Source organism: Ranitomeya variabilis, chromosome 8 (genome assembly GCF_051348905.1).
Source record: "Ranitomeya variabilis isolate aRanVar5 chromosome 8, aRanVar5.hap1, whole genome shotgun sequence".
NCBI classification, from domain to species: Eukaryota; Metazoa; Chordata; class Amphibia; order Anura; family Dendrobatidae; genus Ranitomeya; species Ranitomeya variabilis.
The window spans coordinates 162,284,167-162,306,248 of NC_135239.1; the positions used below are offsets into that span (position 1 = coordinate 162,284,167).

At 46.0% G+C, this 22,082-nt stretch overlaps 1 protein-coding gene across 1 annotated transcript; it reads left to right on the forward strand.

Annotated features, from left to right (window-relative positions):
* The first annotated feature begins 2,153 nt into the window (after positions 1-2,153).
* On the forward strand, positions 2,154-6,819 carry LOC143788165 (protein kinase C delta type-like). Its single transcript, XM_077277591.1, has 8 exons — positions 2,154-2,358; positions 2,649-2,926; positions 3,247-3,338; positions 3,446-3,508; positions 4,025-4,163; positions 4,685-4,876; positions 5,483-5,611; positions 6,228-6,819. Exons 1-8 carry the CDS (start codon positions 2,154-2,156, stop codon positions 6,426-6,428), a joined length of 1,299 nt encoding a protein of 432 aa, XP_077133706.1. The 3' UTR covers positions 6,429-6,819.
* Positions 6,820-22,082: the final 15,263 nt, after the last annotated feature.

The window sequence follows — 22,082 nt, forward strand, 5'->3', positions numbered from 1 at the left end:
CTGAGTCCTAGACAGGCTCGATGGTCCTTGTTTTTTTCCCATTTTGATTTCGTGGTTTCGTATCTTCCGGGGTGCAGAATGGGTGCAGCACATGACAGAATGAAGGCTCAGAATGGGTGCAGCACAAGACAGAATGGGGGCACAGGATGAAGGGTGAGAGCAGCACATGACAGAATGGGGGCGCAGAATGGGTGCAGCACATGACAGAATAGGGGCACAGGATGGGGGAAACACATTACAGGATGGGAGCAGCACATGACAAGATTAGGGCGCAGGATGGAAGCAGCACATACCAGGATGGAGACCATATACCAATATAAATGCTAGCAATCCGGGCGTAGAACAGGTTCAATAGGTAGTATAAATATGAAGCCCAGACAGAAGCCTGTCACGCGAAACGCGCGTCAGGGTTAAGGTGCACGCGGTCTCTCATATCCCCTCTTTCCCATATAGGTAAGCATAATCCCTGTATTGCAGTATCAATGGCACTTTATTAAGGAAAGGCAGATGCACACTGGCTACTTTTTACAAATCATTTCTCCATATGGAATTGCTTTTTCCTTTGTGTAATACTTACAATATGTCACTGTGATACAGATACACTGATGTATCTTGGATTTTGTGCCTCCACATGTTTACTATGAGAGGTTTTGAGTACTTGTGTTGCCTGGATTTTCCCCCTATTTCTAACTTTTCCTGTATTGTTTTGTGGGTTATGTATACCCGCACTATGTATGTGAGTGAGCTAATAAAGATTTGTACAGTTTTTTTATATTTTTACGTCTCATCTCACCTTATTTATTAAGGGCATTTCTGCTCCATTTTTCTTTTTTGTAGGATCATCTTATGTGAGAGAGCTGCTCTAATTGTTTAGTATTAGGTTCTGGCCTTGGAATCATATACATTGGCGTGTATCCGAAATGTCAGTTTTTGTTAACTATCCATACAGAGATAAAGTCATGCAACTACATCATCCTATGGCTCCTGCAGGGTATAATATCACTGCAGACAAAACACCACTGAGTATAAAAACCACTGGAGAATGTGGAGATTTTATATACTGTTGTATGTAGAAGAAATGTCACTGTGGCCTCTACACAACACAGGGCTGTGGGATGGAGGCGGCGGGGGCACAATGTGAAATATAAGGATTTGTTCCTATTTTCATTCATGTGCATCACTGCAGATTTGAACCCATCAGCCATAACATAAAAAACACCTGTCTAATATTTTTGGTACTCTGGAGACCTGAGTCTCCGATTGTTATTTTAACATGTTTTTCTTCATATATTATTTTAATGAGATCATGTCCAGCAATTTTGTATATTGAAAAAAGTAACATTTATTTATTTATTTATTTGGTTATTAATCTATTTGTTGCTGCATCAATTCTTGGGAATTTTCTAGGTGTTTACAGATTTTTGAATAGTTAGATGCAAAACATTTAGGGTCCTTCAGTAGGATCTTAAAAAATGCTAACTATGTTACTATGAAAAACGAAACTTTTCTTAAACAAGGTCATCTGATTATGTCAAACTTAGTCCTGCAGCAGCCGATGACATCAACGCTTACACTCTGGCTGATGATGTCACAATGGCGATGATGTCACAATACTAGGTGACTGTTAGGTTAAGGATTCCGAAGTCACTTTTCTTACTTTACCTTCAACTGTTGGAGAGTGAAGACGACTTTTGCGCACTTAACAAATTCGTTATTATTGATATTAACTTATCATGGGACGAAAAAGGAAGTGTAGTGAAAAGAATAAGAGGAGTGCTAAAAAGAGATGCACGGAAGAGAGTTTTTCTCAGCGAGGAGAAACTTCTCAGGACATTGTACAGGACGTACCTGTTGAGAAAACAGAAGATCCCTGTACAACATCTTCTGGATATCCACCAGAGATAAAGACCCTTAAAAAGGGGAAAAAAAGAGGGAACTCATCTCCTGCGAAGGAAGATGAAACCCCAAATAAGAGAGGAAAAATTGTGGAAACTTCTCAGGACATTGTAGAGGACGTACCTGTTAAGAAAACAGATGATCCCTGTACAACATCTTCTGGATATCCACCAGAGATAAAGACCCTTAAAAAGGGGAAAAAAAGAGGGAACACTTCTCCTGAGAGAGACGATGCACCCCCAAATAAGAGAGGAAGAATGGTGGAATCTGAGAGTGGAAAGGATGTTACCTCTGAAATAAGATTTAGCGGATCAGCTAAAACCAGGAGCTCTCACATACATCATGAGAGAGCTGAAAATCAAAGTTGTAGAGAACAACTTAAGAGAAAGAGGACATCTGACACTGAGACCACCACAAAGAGAAGACGTGAGACTGACAAATCCACCGATCAAGCTCCAGAAGGTAAAGTCTATAGTCATTTAGTCACAGGCCACATCCATGTTTTATATACAGTGTTCATTTATTTTACAAAATGTAACTTAATGACATAATCGTATCCCGTACATCTTACCACTTACATCAGAGCTCTTCACCTTCTATACTTGGGGCTCTCCAGCCAGAACATGGTGGTAACCAGGTTCATCAGGGTTCAAAGTTCATGATAGATTGAAAATTGCCAATTAATTGTAGCATTATATGTGAGTGTGACTGTAAGATTAATTGTTGGTTCTTATATCTGTTTTCCCTTCTAGGTGTAATCGGTGCTCAGACCACCAGCCCTTCAGAGCAAGTGACTGCCTGTCTTTCCCTGGAGAGTTTCATCTTTACCAGGAAGCTTGGAGAAGGCAGTTTTGGCAGGGTGATGCTGGCGACACATCAACCCAGCGGACTTCAGCTGGCTGTCAAGATGGTCAAGAAGAGGGAATTGTTGGAGTACGCTAAACACACCATCCGCTTAGAGAGAGAGGTCCTGGAAATCACTGAAGACAGCAGATTCTTCACACATGCCTATGGGACCTTCCAGACAGCGGTAAGAGACTCCTCACTTTCTAAAAATTCCTTTCTCCCTATCATGTCCAGTTGCTTCCATTAGATTGTAAATTCAATCTTTGCCTGTGGAAATGAGTAGCCCTGCTGCATGCTCTGTGTGCCTGTATTCCCTGGGCGCCATTACTGGTGGCTATCATTAGAGGATTTTGACTTAATTTTCGCCCTGGACACCTCTCCAGTGTGTGCAGACAAGGAGACATGTCTTCTGGACACACAGTAGAGGTCCCAGAACCATAGTAAATGTTATCAGGATGGATAAAATCTGCATTATTTACAATCATCTTCCCTCCTCTCGCACAGGACTATGCATTTTATGCCATGGAATATCTGAGTGGTGGCGATTTGACTGCATTTATCAATTCCAGAGGCCCCCTGGATGTCTGCACGACCAGGTAAGAGAACAGCCGCTCTGTGATATCTGTGGCCGCTGTCTCCCCTCATAGTTATTAGTGGTTCAGTAGAACAATTAATGCTGATAGGATTTTTTCTTCCTTATTAGGTTCCTTGCAGCAGAAATCTTGAGTGGAATAGAGTTTCTCCACAGTCTGGGGATTATTCACCGGTAATAAGTCATTTCTTCTTTTATACATAGGGAAAGATTTACTATGGGAAATAGATAAATGTGCCAGAATTGTGGTGTTATTTGTGCCAAAAATCTGGTGAACATGACGTGTACCACATTTATGAAGTGCTTTAGACCCTTTTTTGGGCTCACTCGAAGAGGGGTCAAGGCTTTTATGGAAATGGGAATAGTTTAATAGGAATCCATGTGGCTTACAATGTCACAACGTGCAACTAAACTGTAACCAGATTTTTGTGAAAATTATTGGCTCTAAGTAATCAAAACAATAGTGATGTAACATGAGACAAAAGTCTCTGAAGATGCTCCTAATTTGTCAAACAGTCACTGTGATGAATTTGGCGCATTTTCAGACGGCCTGGTATATGTCTACACAAGATAGGATTAGTGAATCTGCCCCCAGTGTTTAGTGAGTGGTCCAGTGAAGCCCCCACAGTAACCCCAGCACTATAGCTCATCTATGTCTGATTCACAGAACTATTTTTCTTTCTTTTTAAGGGATTTAAAACCAGACAACATTCTTCTGGACGGCGATGGACACGCTAAGATTGCTGATTTCGGCCTCGCTGCTATGAATGTATTTGGCTCTCAGAAGATCAGAGGCTTTCAAGGCACTCCTGGCTATATGGCTCCTGAGGTGACTATGTGACTACTAATATCTCATACTTTATTATCCACCTGCAATTCTCACTTAATGTGGAGCTTGTGGAATCACAGATCTATCACCACAGCGGCCCACATTTACTAACGCTAACTAATAGATGGACTGCGTAAGAGCCCCCATACATATTAGACTAAAGTCAGCCAAACTGGCCAATATCAGAAGGATCAGCCAACATTCTAATGTGTACTGGGGCCTCTCGACTCTATATCCAGGAGGAGAAGGATCTAGCACATTGGATTTCCAATGATCAATCCTTTATTTTTTGGAGTCTGGCAGAGTTTCTCTAATAGAGAACATAGAAGTTCTTGGCTGAACTGTGAGTTCCTGTTCATGGGAGAGGTAGCTATCATCCAAATGATCTTTTGGCTGACATGTATTATGTATGGGGGCTTAGGTGTGGAAAAACTCTACCAGTAAACATGGACCACAATTGTTTTCTCTCTCCCAGGATGGACAATGTACTAACTTACTCTTCTAATCTTATGTTTCCACAGATGGCTCGTCGACAGCCCTATAATTACACTGTTGACCTGTTCGCTTTTGGGGTCACAATCTACCAAATGGCCACAGGATATTCCCCGTTTTACTCTGGTCCGTGTTTACGAAGGGTTGCCTATTCAGTGACATGTGATAAACCTTGCTATCCGAACACCATGGATTCTCAGCTCAGGGATGTCATAGAGAGAGTGAGTAAATAGACAAATATACCTGGAGACATAGGAAGGATAGACCAGTCATGAGTTTTGATAATACACGTACATTTCATCACCACTGTTGGGTATTTCAGCTTTATCCAATAGAAGGAATTGGGACACTGCTGGAGCCCCAGGACAGCCTCTCCTATATGTACAGCGTTCTCATCTACAGGCCAATTTATACAATAAAGAGGCTGCGGCGCTCACCAAAACCTCTCCACACAGCTAATCATCAGGATTATTGGGTATCGGTCCCTGACTGATCAACTACTGATGACCTATCCTGTGCTATCCTGTCCTATCCTGTCCTATCCTGTACTATCCGATCCTGTACCATCCTATCCTGTCCTATCCGATCCTGTACCATCCTGTTCTGTACTATCCAGTCTTATCCTGTCCTATCCTATCCTTTACTTTACTATCGTATCCTGTATTATCCTATCTTATCCTGTCCTATCGCATTTGTTCCTAGCAATGGCTGTTTTAATAAATTCATCTTTCTGTAAGAAAATTAGAAATCAATTCTGTAACTGCTTTTTTTCTGAGATTATTTCTATAATTACTTGTGATATAATAATGGTTCTTATTTATTTGCAGCTCTTATGTAAAACACCAAAGAAGAGGCAGGATGTTTGCAGCAATTTAAAAGGACATCCATTCTTCTCGCCCATAAACTGGAAGGAATTAGAAGCGGGAAGGTCACGTCCACCATTTACAATGACACCTGTAAGTGCACAGCGTTATTTTATTATAATGTCACCTCCTCGTCTGTGTAATGTGATAACGTGTAAGAAATACTCAAATAATGAGTAACAATCCTACATAGTGTAGGCCAGAATGTGTTTATCCTCCCCTGCTGGTAAATGGGAGGAATTACAGTATGGGGCAGGATGGACAGGCTTTTACATATTTCTCAAAAGTGTAATTATTGTCCCCAATTCTTCAGAAGGCCACTTAGTGAATAACTTGGATTCGTTATGCTGTGTTCACACTCTGCATCTTTTTTGCGAAAGAGCCATATTGCTCTTGCAATTTTCGGAAGAAAAACCACAACGGAATTATGAATTTTTGTTGATACTGCGGCAAAACAACCCAATGTGGTTGCAACGTGTGAACAAAGGTTTATGGTGCAGTTGTAGCAGATGTGGATACCGCAGATTGCCAGGCAGCAGCAGTAGTTGACTTGTTCTCAAGCTGCAGGTAACGATGCATCATGGCGATTAGCGGTAATCTGCACACGGTTACCACGGCTCATCCACAATCTGTACAGGTGCCCTCAGGAGGGGACGGATATAATTAAATACCTAATGAAGTAACCAGACTGATTTGTCTTCTTCTATAGATCCCAGTTTTGGAAACCAGCAAACAAATTGAATTGGACCAAGTGATGTCTGGCATTGAAGCTCAGGAACCACCTATAACCCCGAAGGACCAGCGGCTGTTCTGTGGCTTCTCCTATATCAGCAACAGGTGGAAGAGCATTGAAAGCAGCAGAAATAACAGCAATGGAAATATAACGTATTCCCCTCCCCCCAATACCTGACTACTGGGTCAGGGAGGCGTGGACCTGGGTGTGGTCTGAAGAAACAGGCGGGGTCTGTTGTTATCCCACCCCGAGTTCTTCCATCTACTCTGTTACATATCAGAGACCATAGTGTCCTGCATTCTCTATTGCTGCCCCATAACTCCCCTGGCTGGCATGCTGCTTGGAGATGTAGGACCGTCAGACTACAGGACGGCATGGTGGCGCAGTGATTAGCACTGTTGGCGAGCAGAGCGGCGCTCCTGGGTGGAAATCTGGGACACCATCTGCACAGAGTTTGTATGTTCTCCCCGTGTCTGTGTGGGTTTCCCCCGGGTACTCCGGTTTCCTCCCACAACTCAAAACATACTGCTAGGAGAAAAAAAATAAAATTATTAATTATTGAACATCATCATCCTGTATCTCATGTATTTCTGTATTTATCACCAGTATGTGACATATAGAAAGGTGGTAACACTGCACAGTGTCAGGACGTTCATATACTATTACTTATCCTCTACATTACACACCTGTAAGAATTCACTGATGTCCACAGTGACATAAAACATGAATTTCTGAATAAGTAGGTTTTGAGCCTCTAGTAGTCTGCACAGTTACGATGTAACACGTAAACTCACCGTCTCCTTCCTACAGCCCTCCCTATACGTTGTTATTGATTCCTCCTGAGAATGAGGTTGTGTTGTTACTAGAACTCCGGGTTTTCTGTTACTACGTGCGCTATGAGGATTTTATTTAGCTGTATATGTACAGCAGATGTTGGTTGTGAGTGCATGGAGCGGGCTCAGGAGCGGAGAGCGCGTCCTACAAGGCAGCAGTGGGTTGGATACACAGGTGACTCGCATCTATAACTGACTGAGGTGGCATTGTTACTAGAACTATGGGTTTATGCATCTTCCTGCAGCCTCTAACTCTGACATTATTGCTCTCTTCCATCTGCCCATGAGGCCTAATGTCCGTCAGTCACTAATCTATTGTACATCTGTCCCATCAAAAGCACATATCTCAGCGTCTACAATAGGAATGTTCAGGTCCTGCCCCCGAGAATACAAGAAACTGCACAGGACGCCTACTTTTAAGTGGGTATGTAATCCACATCAGTTTTCGGGTGTGATTTGGTACATTGAAGGGAAAGTGCTAAAAATTAAAACATTTTAAAAAAAAATCAAATTCACAGTTTTATAACCTTCCCGACCTTGGATGTACGGCGTATGTCATGGCAATTATGCGCGATCGCCACCATACGTTCAGCTGTAACCCAGCTCTCACTGCCAGGAGCGGCGCCCGCACTGGTCTCCGCAGTTTAACCCCCTAAATGCTGTGAATTATATCAATCGCAACATATAGAGGGCAGGGTAAGGGAGGGGGCTCTCTCTCCGCTCCGATCGGTGCCTCCGCAAGGGCCTCATCGCTGCCATGGTGACCCTGGTCACGAGGCTAGCAAACTTGTTACACCATGCTCAGAGCATGTTCTAAACAAGCTAAACAAGACCTGACAGCTGTAAATCATTGCAATGCTTTATAACAGCGAAGTGAAAGTTACATAGAGGGACAAAGTAAAAATAAAGTAAAAATAAAGTAAAAAAAAATTAAAAAATAATTTTAACCCCTTAACCACCAAGGGTGGTTTGCACGTTAATGACCGGGCCAATTTTTCCAATTCTGACCACTGTCCCTTTATGAGTTTATAACTCTGGAACGCTTCAACAGATCCCAGTGAATCTGACATTGTTTTCTTGTGACATATTGTATTTCATGATACTGGTAAAATTTCTTTGATATTACCTGCGTTTATTTGTGAAAAAAACTGAAATTTGGTGAAAATTTCCTGATGAAGGAATCAGTGATTCCGAAACGCGTTGGATTGTGGTCCGTAGGGCGCTCCATAGCCATAGCCAGTCCCGTGAGGTATCACGTGACCGTGACATCACGCAAGGTCCTGCAGCTTCCTGCACCTTGCTGGCTGTTCGCCGGCTTCTGACCTGGACACCCACAGGCGGTAACTTGTTACCAACAATCAGGGGCCTCTGTCACTGGCCGGGACGGCGCCCCACCAGCAAGGAAGCCTTCTCTGTTTGGTGGAATCTGGCATGCACAAACTAGTGCATACCGCAAGGACCTTCCACATTTGGAACCACCATCCCTGCAGCATCATCCTGACACACAGGTAAATGAATAATAGGTGGCATTGAATATATTGTGTCAACTTGTACACTCCATCCTGGTGCATATATATATATCTGTATATCTGGTAGGGAATTTTTCCCTCTATCTGGTCTATTTGCGCAAATATGAACTTGGCATGTATTTAATAAAAACATCAACCTTGTCCCACAAAAAAAGAAGCCATCACATGACTCTGTTGGCAGGTTTATAGGAAAATTATAGCTCTCAAAATATTGCGAAGCAGTAATAAGTGTCTTTTAGTGTGTGACTGCAGCCAAACTTAAAAATGAAAATAAAAAAATTTGGGCTAAAAGAACATTTTTGTGGGGAAAATTTGATTTTTTTTTATTTTCATGGCTCTACTTTATAAACTTCTATGAAGCACCTGGGGATTCAAGGTGCTCACCACACATTTAGGTACATTCCTTGAGGGGTCTAGTTTACAAAATCTGGTCACTTGTGGGGGGGTTTCACTGTTTAGGCACAGGAGAAACTACATAACAAATTGTAATTTCCATTTTCTCCTGTTACCATTGTGAAAATACAAAATTTGGGGCTAAAGTAAAAATTTTACGAAAATAAATGGTCATTTATCCTTTCACATTGCACTATTTTCTGTGAAGCACCAGAAGGGTTAATAAACTTCTTGAATGTGGTTGTGAGGATTTTGAGGGGTGCAGTTTTTTGAAAGGTGTCACTTTTGAGTATTTTCCCCCCAAAGTCACTTCAACTGATGTGGTCCCTAAAAAAATGGTTATGTAAATTTTGTTGGAAAAATGGAAATTGCTGATCAACTTTTACAGCGTCATGTCAAAGTTTGGCACCTCTAGCCAAAATTACTGTTATTGTGAATAGTTAAGTAAGTTGAAGATTAAATGATCTCTACAAGGACTAAAGATGACACATTTACTTTGTATTTTTGGCAAAAAATATACATAGTGAGGGGCGTGGCTATGTAGGTGAAGAGAGAAGACGTACCCCGGGAGAGCTCCCAATTCCTAATGGTATCCTGCCACTTAGACCCCTTTAAAGTGTGGGCTGCATGTTGATTTGTAATCCCCTTGGACCCTGGAAGGTGCTCCGCCTAGACCTTTTTTGGCACGTCTTCTCAACTGCAAGGATAGAGACGCTATTCTACGTCTGGCAAGGCAGAAGAGCCCCATCAAATTTCACAATGCCACAATTTCGATCTTTCCGGATTTATCCATGGAGCTTCAGAAGCAGCGGGCACGGTTCATGGAAATTAAGAAACAAATTAGAGACCGGAATGTTGTATACTCCATGATTTATCCTGCCCGACTATGGGTCGTTCATGAGGGTTACTCTACATTCTTCACTGATCTGGAGGAGGCGGCTGAGTGGCTACGGGTCCACAATGTGTCCAATGTAAAGAAATCCTAATGTACTTGTGCGGATAATTATATAATGGAGCTTTCTGTGGGGTGTCTAACCTAACAATACCGGATGCTGAATCTGAGAGGGTATCCCCGTTTTCACTTGATAATAGGAGCATGGGACTACGCTCCTACATTGTTTGGTTTTTGCTCTGTTTCTTTTTCTATGTTTGTTTTACCTGTTCTGTGTGTAGAAATCGCCGCCAACGGATCTCTCGGGCTCTATGTGTTATCCCAAGGCTTTTCCCGGTCAATACTATTTACCATTTCTTGATGAGTGAGTATGGGGTCTGAAATAATATGCATGACCTGGAATGTGCGTGGTATTAAATCTCCCCGGAAAAAGATTAAAGGGGTTGTCCACTACTTTCAGTTAACCCCCCAATGTATCCCCCTGGGGCCCCTGATGAATTGTGTGATTACCTTCCATTGCCGTTTTCGCCTGTGAGCGGCGCTATTCCGGCGGCTGAGTCCGGGTCACGTGACCCCCAGGCTGCAGCCGCCGCTTATTTCCGCCGACGTCACGTCAATTTCCAGACTCTGGAAATTGACGCGACATCAGCAGCAGGCGTGAGCCAGCCTCACAGCCAGCAGTCACTCATCAAGAGTGACTGGGCTGTGGGCGAGGCTGAGGCTGACTGCGGGGCTGTGCTGGGGGTGGGCGGGACTTGCTGGGGGCGGGGCTAGGCAGGGAATCCACATGTGATGTGCGGTATGTGCGGGGGGCGCCGGCCCGCACATACCCGCGCCAGCACGCAGAGCCCTGGCCCGCACATACCGGCGCCAGCATGCAGAGCCCCGGCCCCGCTGCCTCCGGGGCTGTGCTGGGGGCGGGGCTGTGCATGTGCTGGGGGCGGGTCTAAGCAGGGAATCCTCGATGTGATGTGCGTGGCTCTGCGTGCCTGTGCCGGTATGTGTGGGCCGGGGTTCTGCGTGCCGGTGCCGGTATGTGCGGGCGGCGCCGGCCATCACATGCCGGCACGCAGAGCCACGGCCCGCACATACCGGCACCGGCACGCAGAGGCCCGGCCCGCACGTACCGGCGCCGCCCGCACATACCGGGGCTCTGCGTGCCGGTATGTGCTGGGGTCTGCTGCGGGGATGGTCTTTCGGGTGTGTCTCTGTGCAGGCGTCGTCCGATGGGACTACAAGTTCCATCGGGCTATGCCTTTTACAGTGACAGTGAGTGACACACTAGCCAATGATGGGACAGTAGTAGTCCCATCATCCGGCTAATGAGTTGAATGTTAAAAAAAAAACATATACAGTACATACACACATACAGAACAAGCGCCATGCGACGACATGCACCATGCGACGACATGCACCATGCGACGACATGCACCATGCGACGACATGCAGCATGCAACAACATGTGGCATGCGGCGGCATGCGGCATGCGACGACATGCGCCAGGTGACAACATGCAGCATGCGACTACATGCAGCATGCGACTACATGCAGCATGCGACTACATGCGACGGCATGCAGCATGCGACGACATGCAGCATGCGACGACATGCAGCATGCGACGACATGCAGCAAGCGACGACATGCGCCATGCGATGACATGCAGCATGCGACGACATGCAGCATGCGACGACATGCGTCAGGCGACGACATGTGCCAGGCGACGACATGCAGCATGCGACGACATGCAGCATGCAACAACATGCGCCATGCGACGACATGCAGCATGCAACAACATGCGCCATGCGACGACATGCAGCATGCGATGACATGCGCCATGTGACGACATGCAGCATGCGACGACATGCAGCATGCGACGACATGCGCCATGCGACGACATGCGCCATGCGACGACATGCAGCATGCGACGACATGTGCCAGGCGACAACATGCACCATGCGACTACATGCAGCATGCGACAACATGCAGCATGCAACAACATGTGGCATGCGACGTCATGCGACGACATGCGGCATGCGACGACATGCATCATGCGATGACATGCAGCATGCGACGACATGCAGCATGCGACGACATGCGCCATGCGACATGTGCCAGGCGATGACATGCAGCATGCGATAACATGCAGCATGCGACGACATGCACCATGCGATGACATGCGCCATGCGACGACATGCAGCATGCGACAACATGCGCCATGCGACGACATGCGCCATGCGACAACATGCGCCATGCGACAACATGCGCCATGCGACATCATGCAACATGCGACATCATGCAGCATGTGACATCATGCGACATGCCACATACAGTACATACATACAGTACATACATACATACAGACATACAGTACATATAACATAGATTACATACTCACCATTAGGGTTGAGCGAAACGGATCGTTCATTTTCATAATTCGCCGACTTTTGGCAAAGTCGGCGTCTCATGAAACCGAGCCGATCCCAGCGTTGCATCGGCCATGCGGTACGCGACTTTCGCGCCAAAGTCGCGTTTCGATGACGCTAAAAGCGCCATTTCTCATCCAATGAAGGTGGACGCAGAGTGTGGGCAGCGTGATGACATAGATCTCAGTCCCCACCATCTTAGAGAAGGGCATTGCAGTGATTGGCTTGCTTTCTGCCGCGTCACAGGGGCTATAAAGGGCCGTTCCCGCCGACCGCCATCTTACTGCTGCTGATGTGAGCTTAGGGAGAGGTTGCTGCCGCTTCTTCAGAAGCAGGGATAGTGATAGGCAGGGTACATAAAGCTACAAACCGCTTGTGCTGTAGCGATTTCCACTGTCCAACACCACCTTTTCTTTGCAGGGACAGTGGAAGCTACATTTTTTTTCCTCAGCGCTGTCGCTCATTGGGCTGCCTTAGAAGGCTCCCTGACCCTGATAGCTGCGTTGCTGTGCCTGTGTGTGTACGCCGCTGTGCAAACCAACTGCTTTTTTCAAAGCACAAATCCTGTATTTCCTTCCTTTCTGCACAGCTATCTTGTGTGTTTGTCCACACTTTTGTGTGCAGCAGTCCTTTTTATAGCTGCCTGCCATACTTTTCTGAGATAACTGCAGGGAGATAAATATTGGCAACTCTGCCTCCGTGCCAGTCCTGTGGGTGGCATCTCTCTCTCATTGTGTGGCACCGAAAACGAAAACCACTGTGTGATACTTGGCCATTTTTTTTTTTTTGGCTAAATTCTCCCTTTTCAAAAAAAATAAAAATTAGTGGGAGATAAATATTGGCAAGTCTGCCTCCGTGCCATTGCTGTGGGTGGCATCTCTCTCTCATTGTGTGCCACCGAAAAAACCACTGTGTGATACTTGGCAATTTTTTTTTTTTGGCTAAATTCTCCCTTTTCAAAAAAAATAAAAATTAGTGGGAGATAAATATTGGCAAGTCTGCCTCCGTGCCATTGCTATGGGTGGCATCTCTCTCTCATTGTGTGCCACCGAAAACCACTGTGTAATACTGGGCCTTTTTGTTTTTTTTGGGTAAATTCTCCCTTTTCAAAAAAAAATAGTTAGTGGGAGATAAATATTGGCAAGTTTGCCTCCGTGCCAGTCCTGTGTGTGGCATCTGTCTCTCATTGTGTGCCACCGAAAAGCACTGTGTAATACTGGGCCTTTTTTGTTTTTTGGGGGTAAATTCTCCCTTTTCAAAAAAAAATAGTTAGTGGGAGATAAATATTGGCAAGTCTGCCTCCGTGCCAGTCCTGTGTGTGGCATCTGTCTCTCATTGTGTCCCACCGAAAAGCAGTGTGTAATACTGGGCCTTTTTGTTTTTTTGGGGTAAATTCTCCCTTTTCAAAAAAAAATAGTTAGTGGGAGATAAATATTGGCAAGTTTGCCTCCGTGCCAGTCCTGTGTGTGGCATCTGTCTCTCATTGTGTGCCACCAAAAAGCACTGTGTAATACTGGGCCTTTTTTGTTTTTTTTGGGTAAATTCTCCCTTTTCAAAAAAAAAATAGTTAGTGGGAGATAAATATTGGCAAGTCTGCCTCCGTGCCAGTCCTGTGTGTGGCATCTGTCTCTCATTGTGTCCCACCGAAAAGCAGTGTGTAATACTGGACCTTTTTGTTTTTTTTGGGTAAATTCTCCCTTTTCAAAAAAAAAATAGTTAGTGGGAGATAAATATTGGCAAGTCTGCCTCCGTGCCAGTCCTGTGTGTGGCATCTGTCTCTGTGTCCCACCGAAAAGCAGTGTGTAATACTGGGCCTTTTTGTTTTTTTGGGGTAAATTCTCCCTTTTCAAAAAAAAATAGTTAGTGGGAGATAAATATTGGCAAGTTTGCCTCCGTGCCAGTCCTGTGTGTGGCATCTGTCTCTCATTGTGTCCCACCGAAAAGCAGTGTGTAATACTGGGCCTTTTTGGTTTTTTTGGGTAAATTCTCCCTTTTCAAAAAAAAATAGTTAGTGGGAGATAAATATTGGCAAGTCTGCTTGAGTGCTGCTCCTGTGTGTGCCATCTGTCTCAAATTATTGGGGCACAGAAAACCTAGTGTGTAACATTGGGCCTGATTTTCCTTTCAGTGTCAGGCACCTATAAAGGTATATATAAATCCTACAGAAGTTTGAGTTCAAATTAAAAGTTGTTTTACAGTAACAAATAGCGTTACTTTGGTTACGTTTTGCAAACAATGAGGAAGTCTAGTGGAAGAGGTCGTGGCCGTGGGCGGTCATTGTCAGCTGGTAATGATAGTAGTGGTGGTGGAGCATCAGGTGGTCGTGGTAAAAGCTGTACAGCACCTAAGTCTCGAGTTGTTGAGCCAAAAACGTTGTCTGCCTACATATGGTCTTGAACGCTCTCTTTTCTGGGAGTAGGAAAACCACTTTTGAAGCCGGAGCAGGAGGAACAAGTAATGGCTTTCATTGCTCACTCTGCCTCTAGCTCTTTCGCCTCCTCCTCGGAAAGTGCAAAATGTCAGAGCAGTGCATCATCAGTGGATGCTCCCGGTCAGAAACAAGTCGCTTCCTTGTGTCCTTCACCCAGAACAACAGTGAAGGATGCGTCAGTCGACACAACAGGTTACTCCATGGAGCTCTTTACACATACCGTTCCTGGGTTAGACAGTGAAACAGTTAACAGGCCATGCCCATTAGCAGTTGAATCGGACATGGAGTGCACAGATGCACAGCCACAGCCAGATTACTATGCTGTTCCTTTGACTCAGACCAGAACATTGCCCTCGCAGTGTACTGAGGCAGAATCAAACCCAGCGGAGACTATGGTGCCCCGTCACGAACGCTATACCACCGGCTTACACGGTGACACAGACGAAGTTGCACACGACATAGAAGAGGAGGTCATAGATGACCCAGTTGTTGACCCCGATTGGCAGCCATTGGGGGAACAGGGTGCAGGTGGCAGTAGTTCAGAAGCGGAGGAGGAGGAGCCGCAGCAAGCATCAACATCACAACAGGTTCCATCTGCCGGGCCCGTATCTGGCCAAAACGCGTGGCAAAACCAAAACCAGTTGGAGGACAGCGTGGCCATCCGGTTAAAGAAGCTCAGTCTGCAATGCCTGAAAAGGTATCCGATAATAGAAAGAGTGCAGTCTGGCATTTTTTTAAACAACATCCAAATGATCAGCGCAAAGTCATCTGTCAAAAATGTTCAACTACCTTAAGCAGAGGTCAGAATCTTAAAAGTCTAAATACAAGTTGCATGCATAGACATTTATCCACCATGCATTTGCAAGCCTGGACTAACTACCAAACGTCCCTAAAGGTTGCAGCACCCTCGGCCAATGAAGCTAGTCAGCAACGCTACATCCCTTCCCTCACTGTAAACCCACCATTTCCCGCACCACCTGCAGTATCTGTGCAGCTTTCGTCGCCAGGCCAAAGAAGTCAGGGAATCGCCAGGTTTGCAGTAGGAAACACTGCATGTAGGGCACCGGCAAGAATACCATCTCCAACCCTCTCTCACTCACCCATGTCCATCGGCACCACCGCTAGTTCCACAATCTCCAGCTCTCCAGTCCAACTCACCCTACATGAGACTCTTGTTAGGAAAAGGAAGTACTCATCCTCGCATCCGCGTACACAGGGTTTGAACGCACACATTGCTAGACTAATCTCATTAGAGATGATGCCCTACCGGTTAGTTGAAAGCGAAGCTTTCAAAGCACTGATGGACTACGCTGTACCATGCTACGAGCTACCCAGTCGGCACTTCTTTTCTAGAAAAGCCATCCCAGCACTCCAACAGCATGTTAAAGACTGCATCGTCCATGCACTCAGGCAGTCTGTGACTGCAAAGGTGCACCTGACAACAGATGCATGGACCAGTAGGCATGGCCAGGGACGTTACGTGTCCATCACGGCACACTGGGTGAATGTGGTGGATGCAGGGTCCACAGGGGACAGCAATATTGGGACAGTTTTGCCTAGCCCACGGTCAAGGAAAGAGTTGGCTGTAGGCGTTCGCCCCCCTCCTCCTCTTCCTCCTCATGCAGAAGCGAGAGCTCATCCACACACCGCAGTCGCACATCCACTCCATCCGCAGCTGCCACTGTTGCACACCAGGTGTGCCATTATGGGACAGATAGTGGCAAGCGTCAGCAGGCTGTATTGGCAATGAAGTGTTTGGGCGACAACAGACACACCGCGGAAGTTCTGTCCGAGTTCTTGCAGAATGAAACTCAGTCATGGCTGGGCACTGTACATCTTGAGGCAGGCAAGGTTGTGAGTGATAACGGAAGGAATTTCATGGCTGCCATAGCCCTTTCCCAACTGAAACACATTCCTTGCCTGGCTCACACCTTAAACCTGGTGGTGCAGTGCTTCCTGAAAAGTTATCCGGGGTTACCCGACCTGCTCCTCAAAGTGCGCAGACTTTGCTCGCATATCCGCCGTTCGCCCGTACACTCCAGCCGTATGCAGAACTATCAGCGGTCTTTGAACCTTCCCCAGCATCGCCTAATCATCGACATTGCAAAAAGGTGGAACTCCACACTGCACATGCTTCAGAGACTGTGCGAACAGAGGCGTGCTGTTATGTTTTTGTGGGAGGATACACATACACGGGCAGGCAGTTGGATGGCAGACATGGAGTTGTCAGGTGTGCAGTGGTCGAAGCTACAAGACCTGTGTCAAGTCCTTCAGTGTTTTGAGGAATGCACACGGCTGGTTAGTGCAGACAACGCCATAATAAGCATGAGCATCCCCCTAATGCGTCTGCTGATGCAAAGTTTGACGCACATAAAGGAGCAGGCGTCTGCAGCCGAGGAAGAGGAAAGCCTTGATGACAGTCAGCCATTGTCTGGTCAGGGCCGTGTTGAGGACGCGGTAGCGGGCGAAGAGGTGGAAGAGGACGAGGAGGATGATGGGGATGAGTACTTTTTGAATGAGGAAGCTTCTCCTGGGCCAACAGAAATTAGTGGCGTTGCAAGGCCGGGTTCTGTTTTTTTAAGGGAGACAAGTGACATAGATTTGCCTGTAACTGCCCCTCCAACCAGCACAACCGCAGATTTGACAACTGGAACTTTGGCCCACATGGCGGATTATGCCTTACGTATCCTCAAAACGGACACACGCATTATTAAAATGATGAGCGATGACGATTACTGGTTGGCCTGCATCCTTGACCCTCGCTATAAAGGCAAATTGCAAAATATTATGCCACATGAGAACCTCGAACAAATATTAGCAACCAAACAAGCTACTCTTGTAGACCGTTTGATTCAGGCATTCCCAGCACACAGCGCCGGTGATGGTTCTCACACAAGCTGCAGGGGGCTACATGGCAGAGGTGTTCGAAGTGCACAGATCAGAAGTGGCGTTGGACAGAGGGGTTTTCTGACCAGGTTGTGGAGTGATTTCGCAATGACCGCAGACAGGACAGGTACTGCAGCATCCATTCAAAGTGACAGGAGACAACATTTGTCCAGTATGGTTACGAACTATTTTTCAGCCCTTATCGATGTTCTCCCTCAAGCGTCATTCCCATTTGATTACTGGGCATCCAAATTAGACACCTGGCCTGAATTGGCAGAATATGCATTGCAGGAGCTTGCTTGCCCAGCAGCTAGTGTGCTATCAGAAAGAGTATTCAGTGCTGCTGGTTCAATGTTAACCGAAAAAAGGACTCGTCTGGCTACCCAAAATGTGGATGATCTCACCTTCATTAAAATGAACCACTCCTGGATTTCAAATTATTTTGCCCCACCTTTCCCGGCTGACACCTAGCTTTCCTATAAAAAGTGCTTGCTTGTGGACTGGTCTTATTGAGTGTTCCATTCTGTTAATTTGCAGCAGCTGTTTGTCCAGCCTACGACAGGTTTACACCTCCCGCAATGTGAAAACTCCCCCCACGGGGCCGTGGTCTCGCCACTTGGCTCAAGCACCCGTTACAGTGCTGTTTGTCTGAAGAGGTGGGTGTGCCCGCTTTTGGTCGACGGCACTGCCACTGGGTCCCTCATAGTACAAAGTAGTGTCTCTGGCGGTGGTCGTGCGCACCCATCGTCAGACACACCGTTGTAACATGAGGGGCCCTGGGGCGGTACCGCCGGCCACAAGAGAGTTCCCCCCCCAGCTCAAACTGTGCTCTACCACGTGCAAAATTATCTCGCACAGCTCCACCAATGTTTAGTCTATTCGCTGACATCATTCAATGTCTGGCACTGACAATACCAATTTGTAGACATCTATGATGCTACTTAAAGTAGTCTGGGTCAGTGTCCTATATTGGCACCATTAAATATTTACTGCCAAAGTACTATGTCAGAAACTCAGCAGATGAGCCCACCCCTGTACCTAAGTATGCCACCCTTTTTATTTTTTGTTTGTTTGTTTTGCGAGACATTAACATCTATTTATATTTTGGGAGTACTGGGTCAGACACTCCTTGCAATACTCCTCCACTGACCACAATGCTGCCTGCCTGTGTATCCATGTAACCGATGTAAAACTGCCATGAGCCTATTGTTTGTTATTTTAGGCCTTTGATAGCCTGTCTGCGGTCCCTACTTGCATTACTCCTCCACTGACCACAATGCTGCCTGCCTGTGTATCCATGTAACCGATGTAAAACTGCCATGAGCCTATTGTTTGTTATTTTAGGCCTTTGATAGCCTGTCTGCGGTCCCTACTTGCATTACTCCTCCACTGACCACAATGCTGCCTGCCTGTGTATCCATGTAACCGATGTAAAACTGCCATGAGCCTATTGTTTGTTATTTTAGGCCTTTGATAGCCTGTCTGCGGCCCCTACTTGCAATACTCCTCCTCCGCTGACCACAAAGCTGCCTGTGTATCCATGTAACCTATTTGAAACTGCCTTGAGCCTATTATTAGGTATTTTAGGCCTAGTAAGCCTGTCTGCGGTGCCTCCTTGCAATCCTCCTCCACTGACCACAACAATGCTGCCCGTTTACCCCTGGAACCTATTTTACAGTGCATAGAGCCTATTTTTTTATTTTATTTAATATTAATAAAGCCATGATGGACTACGCTGTACCACGCTATGAGCTACCCAGTTGACAATTCTTTTGCGAGAAAAGCCATCCCACCCCTCCACCAGCATGTAAAAGACCGCATTGTCCATGCACTCTGTCAATCTGTGAGTCCAAAGGTACACCTGACAACAGACACATGGACCTGTAGGCATGGCCACGGAAGGTAACGTGTCCTTTATGGCACAATGGGTTAATGTCTTGGATGCATGGTCCACACAGGGGACAGCCTGCTAAGTCTGTCTGCAGTCCCTAATTCAAGTTGTCCTCAACTGAATAAAGATGAGCTTCTACCTTCTGGCTCTCATTAAGCCTTTTTTTTTTTAAAAAAAAAATTGGTGTTTAGGGCCTACTAACGGTGTCTGCCCCTCCCTGGTGTTGACCTCAACTGAATACAGCTGAGCTTCTACCTTCTGGCTTTCGGCCTATAGTATCAGATATTAAACTGCATTTGGCCTTCAACTTTGGTTACGGCCTACTAACGGTGTCTGCCCCTCCCTGGTGTTGACCTCAACTGAATACAGCTGAGCTTCAACCTTCTGGCTTTCGGCCTATAGTATCAGATATTAAACTGCATTTGACCTTCAACTTTGGTTACGGCCTACTAACGGTGTCTGCCCCTCCCTGGTGTTGCCCTCAACTGAATACAGCTGAGCTTCTACCTTCTGGCTCTCATTAAGTGCTGTTTTTAAATAAAAAAAATGGTGTTTAGGGCCTACTAACGGTGTCTGTCCCTGCCTGGTGTTTGTCCTCAACTGAATACAGCTGAGCTTCAACCTTCTGGCTCTCATTAAGTGCTGTGTTTTTAAAAATTGGTGGTTAGGGCCTACTAACGGTGTCTGCCCCTCCCTGGTGTTGCCCTCACCTGAATACAGCTGAGCTTCAACCTTCTGGCTTTCGGCCTATAGTATCAGATATTAAACTGCATTTGGCCTTCAACTTTGGTTACGGCCTACTAACGGTGTCTGCCCCTCCCTGGTGTTGCCCTCAACTGAATACAGCTGAGCTTCTACCTTCTGGCTCTCATTAAGTGCTGTTTTTAAATAAAAAAAATGGTGTTTAGGGCCTACTAACGGTGTCTGCCCCTGCCTGGTGTTTGTCCTCAACTGAATACAGCTGAGCTTCAACCTTCTGGCTCTCATTAAGTGCTGTGTTTTTAAAAATTGGTGGTTAGGGCCTACTAACGGTGTCTGCCCCTCCCTGGTGTTGCCCTCAACTGAATACAGCTGAGCTTCTACCTTCTGGCTCTCATTAAGTGCTGTTTTTAAATAAAAAAAATGGTGTTTAGGGCCTACTAACGGTGTCTGCCCCTGCCTGGTGTTTGTCCTCAACTGAATACAGCTGAGCTTCAACCTTCTGGCTCTCATTAAGTGCTGTGTTTTTAAAAATTGGTGTTTAGGGCCTACTAACGGTGTTTGCCCCTCCCTGGTGTTGACCTCAACTGAATACAGCTGAGCTTCTACCTTCTGGCTTTCGGCCTATAGTATCAGATATTAAACTGCATTTGGCCTTCAACTTTGGTTATGGCCTACTAACGGTGTCTGCCCCTCCCTGGTGTTGACCTCAACTGAATACAGCTGAGCTTCTACCTTCTGGCTCTCATTAAGTGCTGTTTTTAAATAAAAAAAATGGTGTTTAGGGCCTACTAACGGTGTCTGTCCCTGCCTGGTGTTTGTCCTCAACTGAATACAGCTGAGCTTCAACCTTCTGGCTCTCATTAAGTGCTGTGTTTTTAAAAATTGGTGGTTAGGGCCTACTAACGGTGTCTGCCCCTCCCTGGTGTTGCCCTCACCTGAATACAGCTGAGCTTCAACCTTCTGGCTTTCGGCCTATAGTATCAGATATTAAACTGCATTTGGCCTTCAACTTTGGTTACGGCCTACTAACGGTGTCTGCCCCTCCCTGGTGTTGCCCTCAACTGAATACAGCTGAGCTTCTACCTTCTGGCTCTCATTAAGTGCTGTTTTTAAATAAAAAAATGGTGTTTAGGGCCTACTAACGGTGTCTGCCCCTGCCTGGTGTTTGTCCTCAACTGAATACAGCTGAGCTTCAATCTTCTGGCTCTCATTAAGTGCTGTGTTTTTAAAAATTGGTGGTTAGGGCCTACTAACGGTGTCTGCCCCTCCCTGGTGTTGCCCTCAACTGAATACAGCTGAGCTTCTACCTTCTGGCTCTCATTAAGTGCTGTTTTTAAATAAAAAAAATGGTGTTTAGGGCCTACTAACGGTGTCTGCCCCTGCCTGGTGTTTGTCCTCAACTGAATACAGCTGAGCTTCAACCTTCTGGCTCTCATTAAGTGCTGTGTTTTTAAAAATTGGTGTTTAGGGCCTACTAACGGTGTTTGCCCCTCCCTGGTGTTGACCTCAACTGAATACAGCTGAGCTTCTACCTTCTGGCTTTCGGCCTATAGTATCAGATATTAAACTGCATTTGGCCTTCAACTTTGGTTATGGCCTACTAACGGTGTCTGCCCCTCCCTGGTGTTGACCTCAACTGAATACAGCTGAGCTTCAACCTTCTGGCTTTTGGCCTATAGTATCAGATATTAAACTGCATTTGACCTTCAACTTTGGTTACGGCCTACTAACGGTGTCTGCCCCTCCCTGGTATTGCCCTCAACTGAATACAGCTGAGCTTCTACCTTCTGGCTCTCATTAAGTGCTGTTTTTAAATAAAAAAAATGGTGTTTAGGGCCTACTAACGGTGTC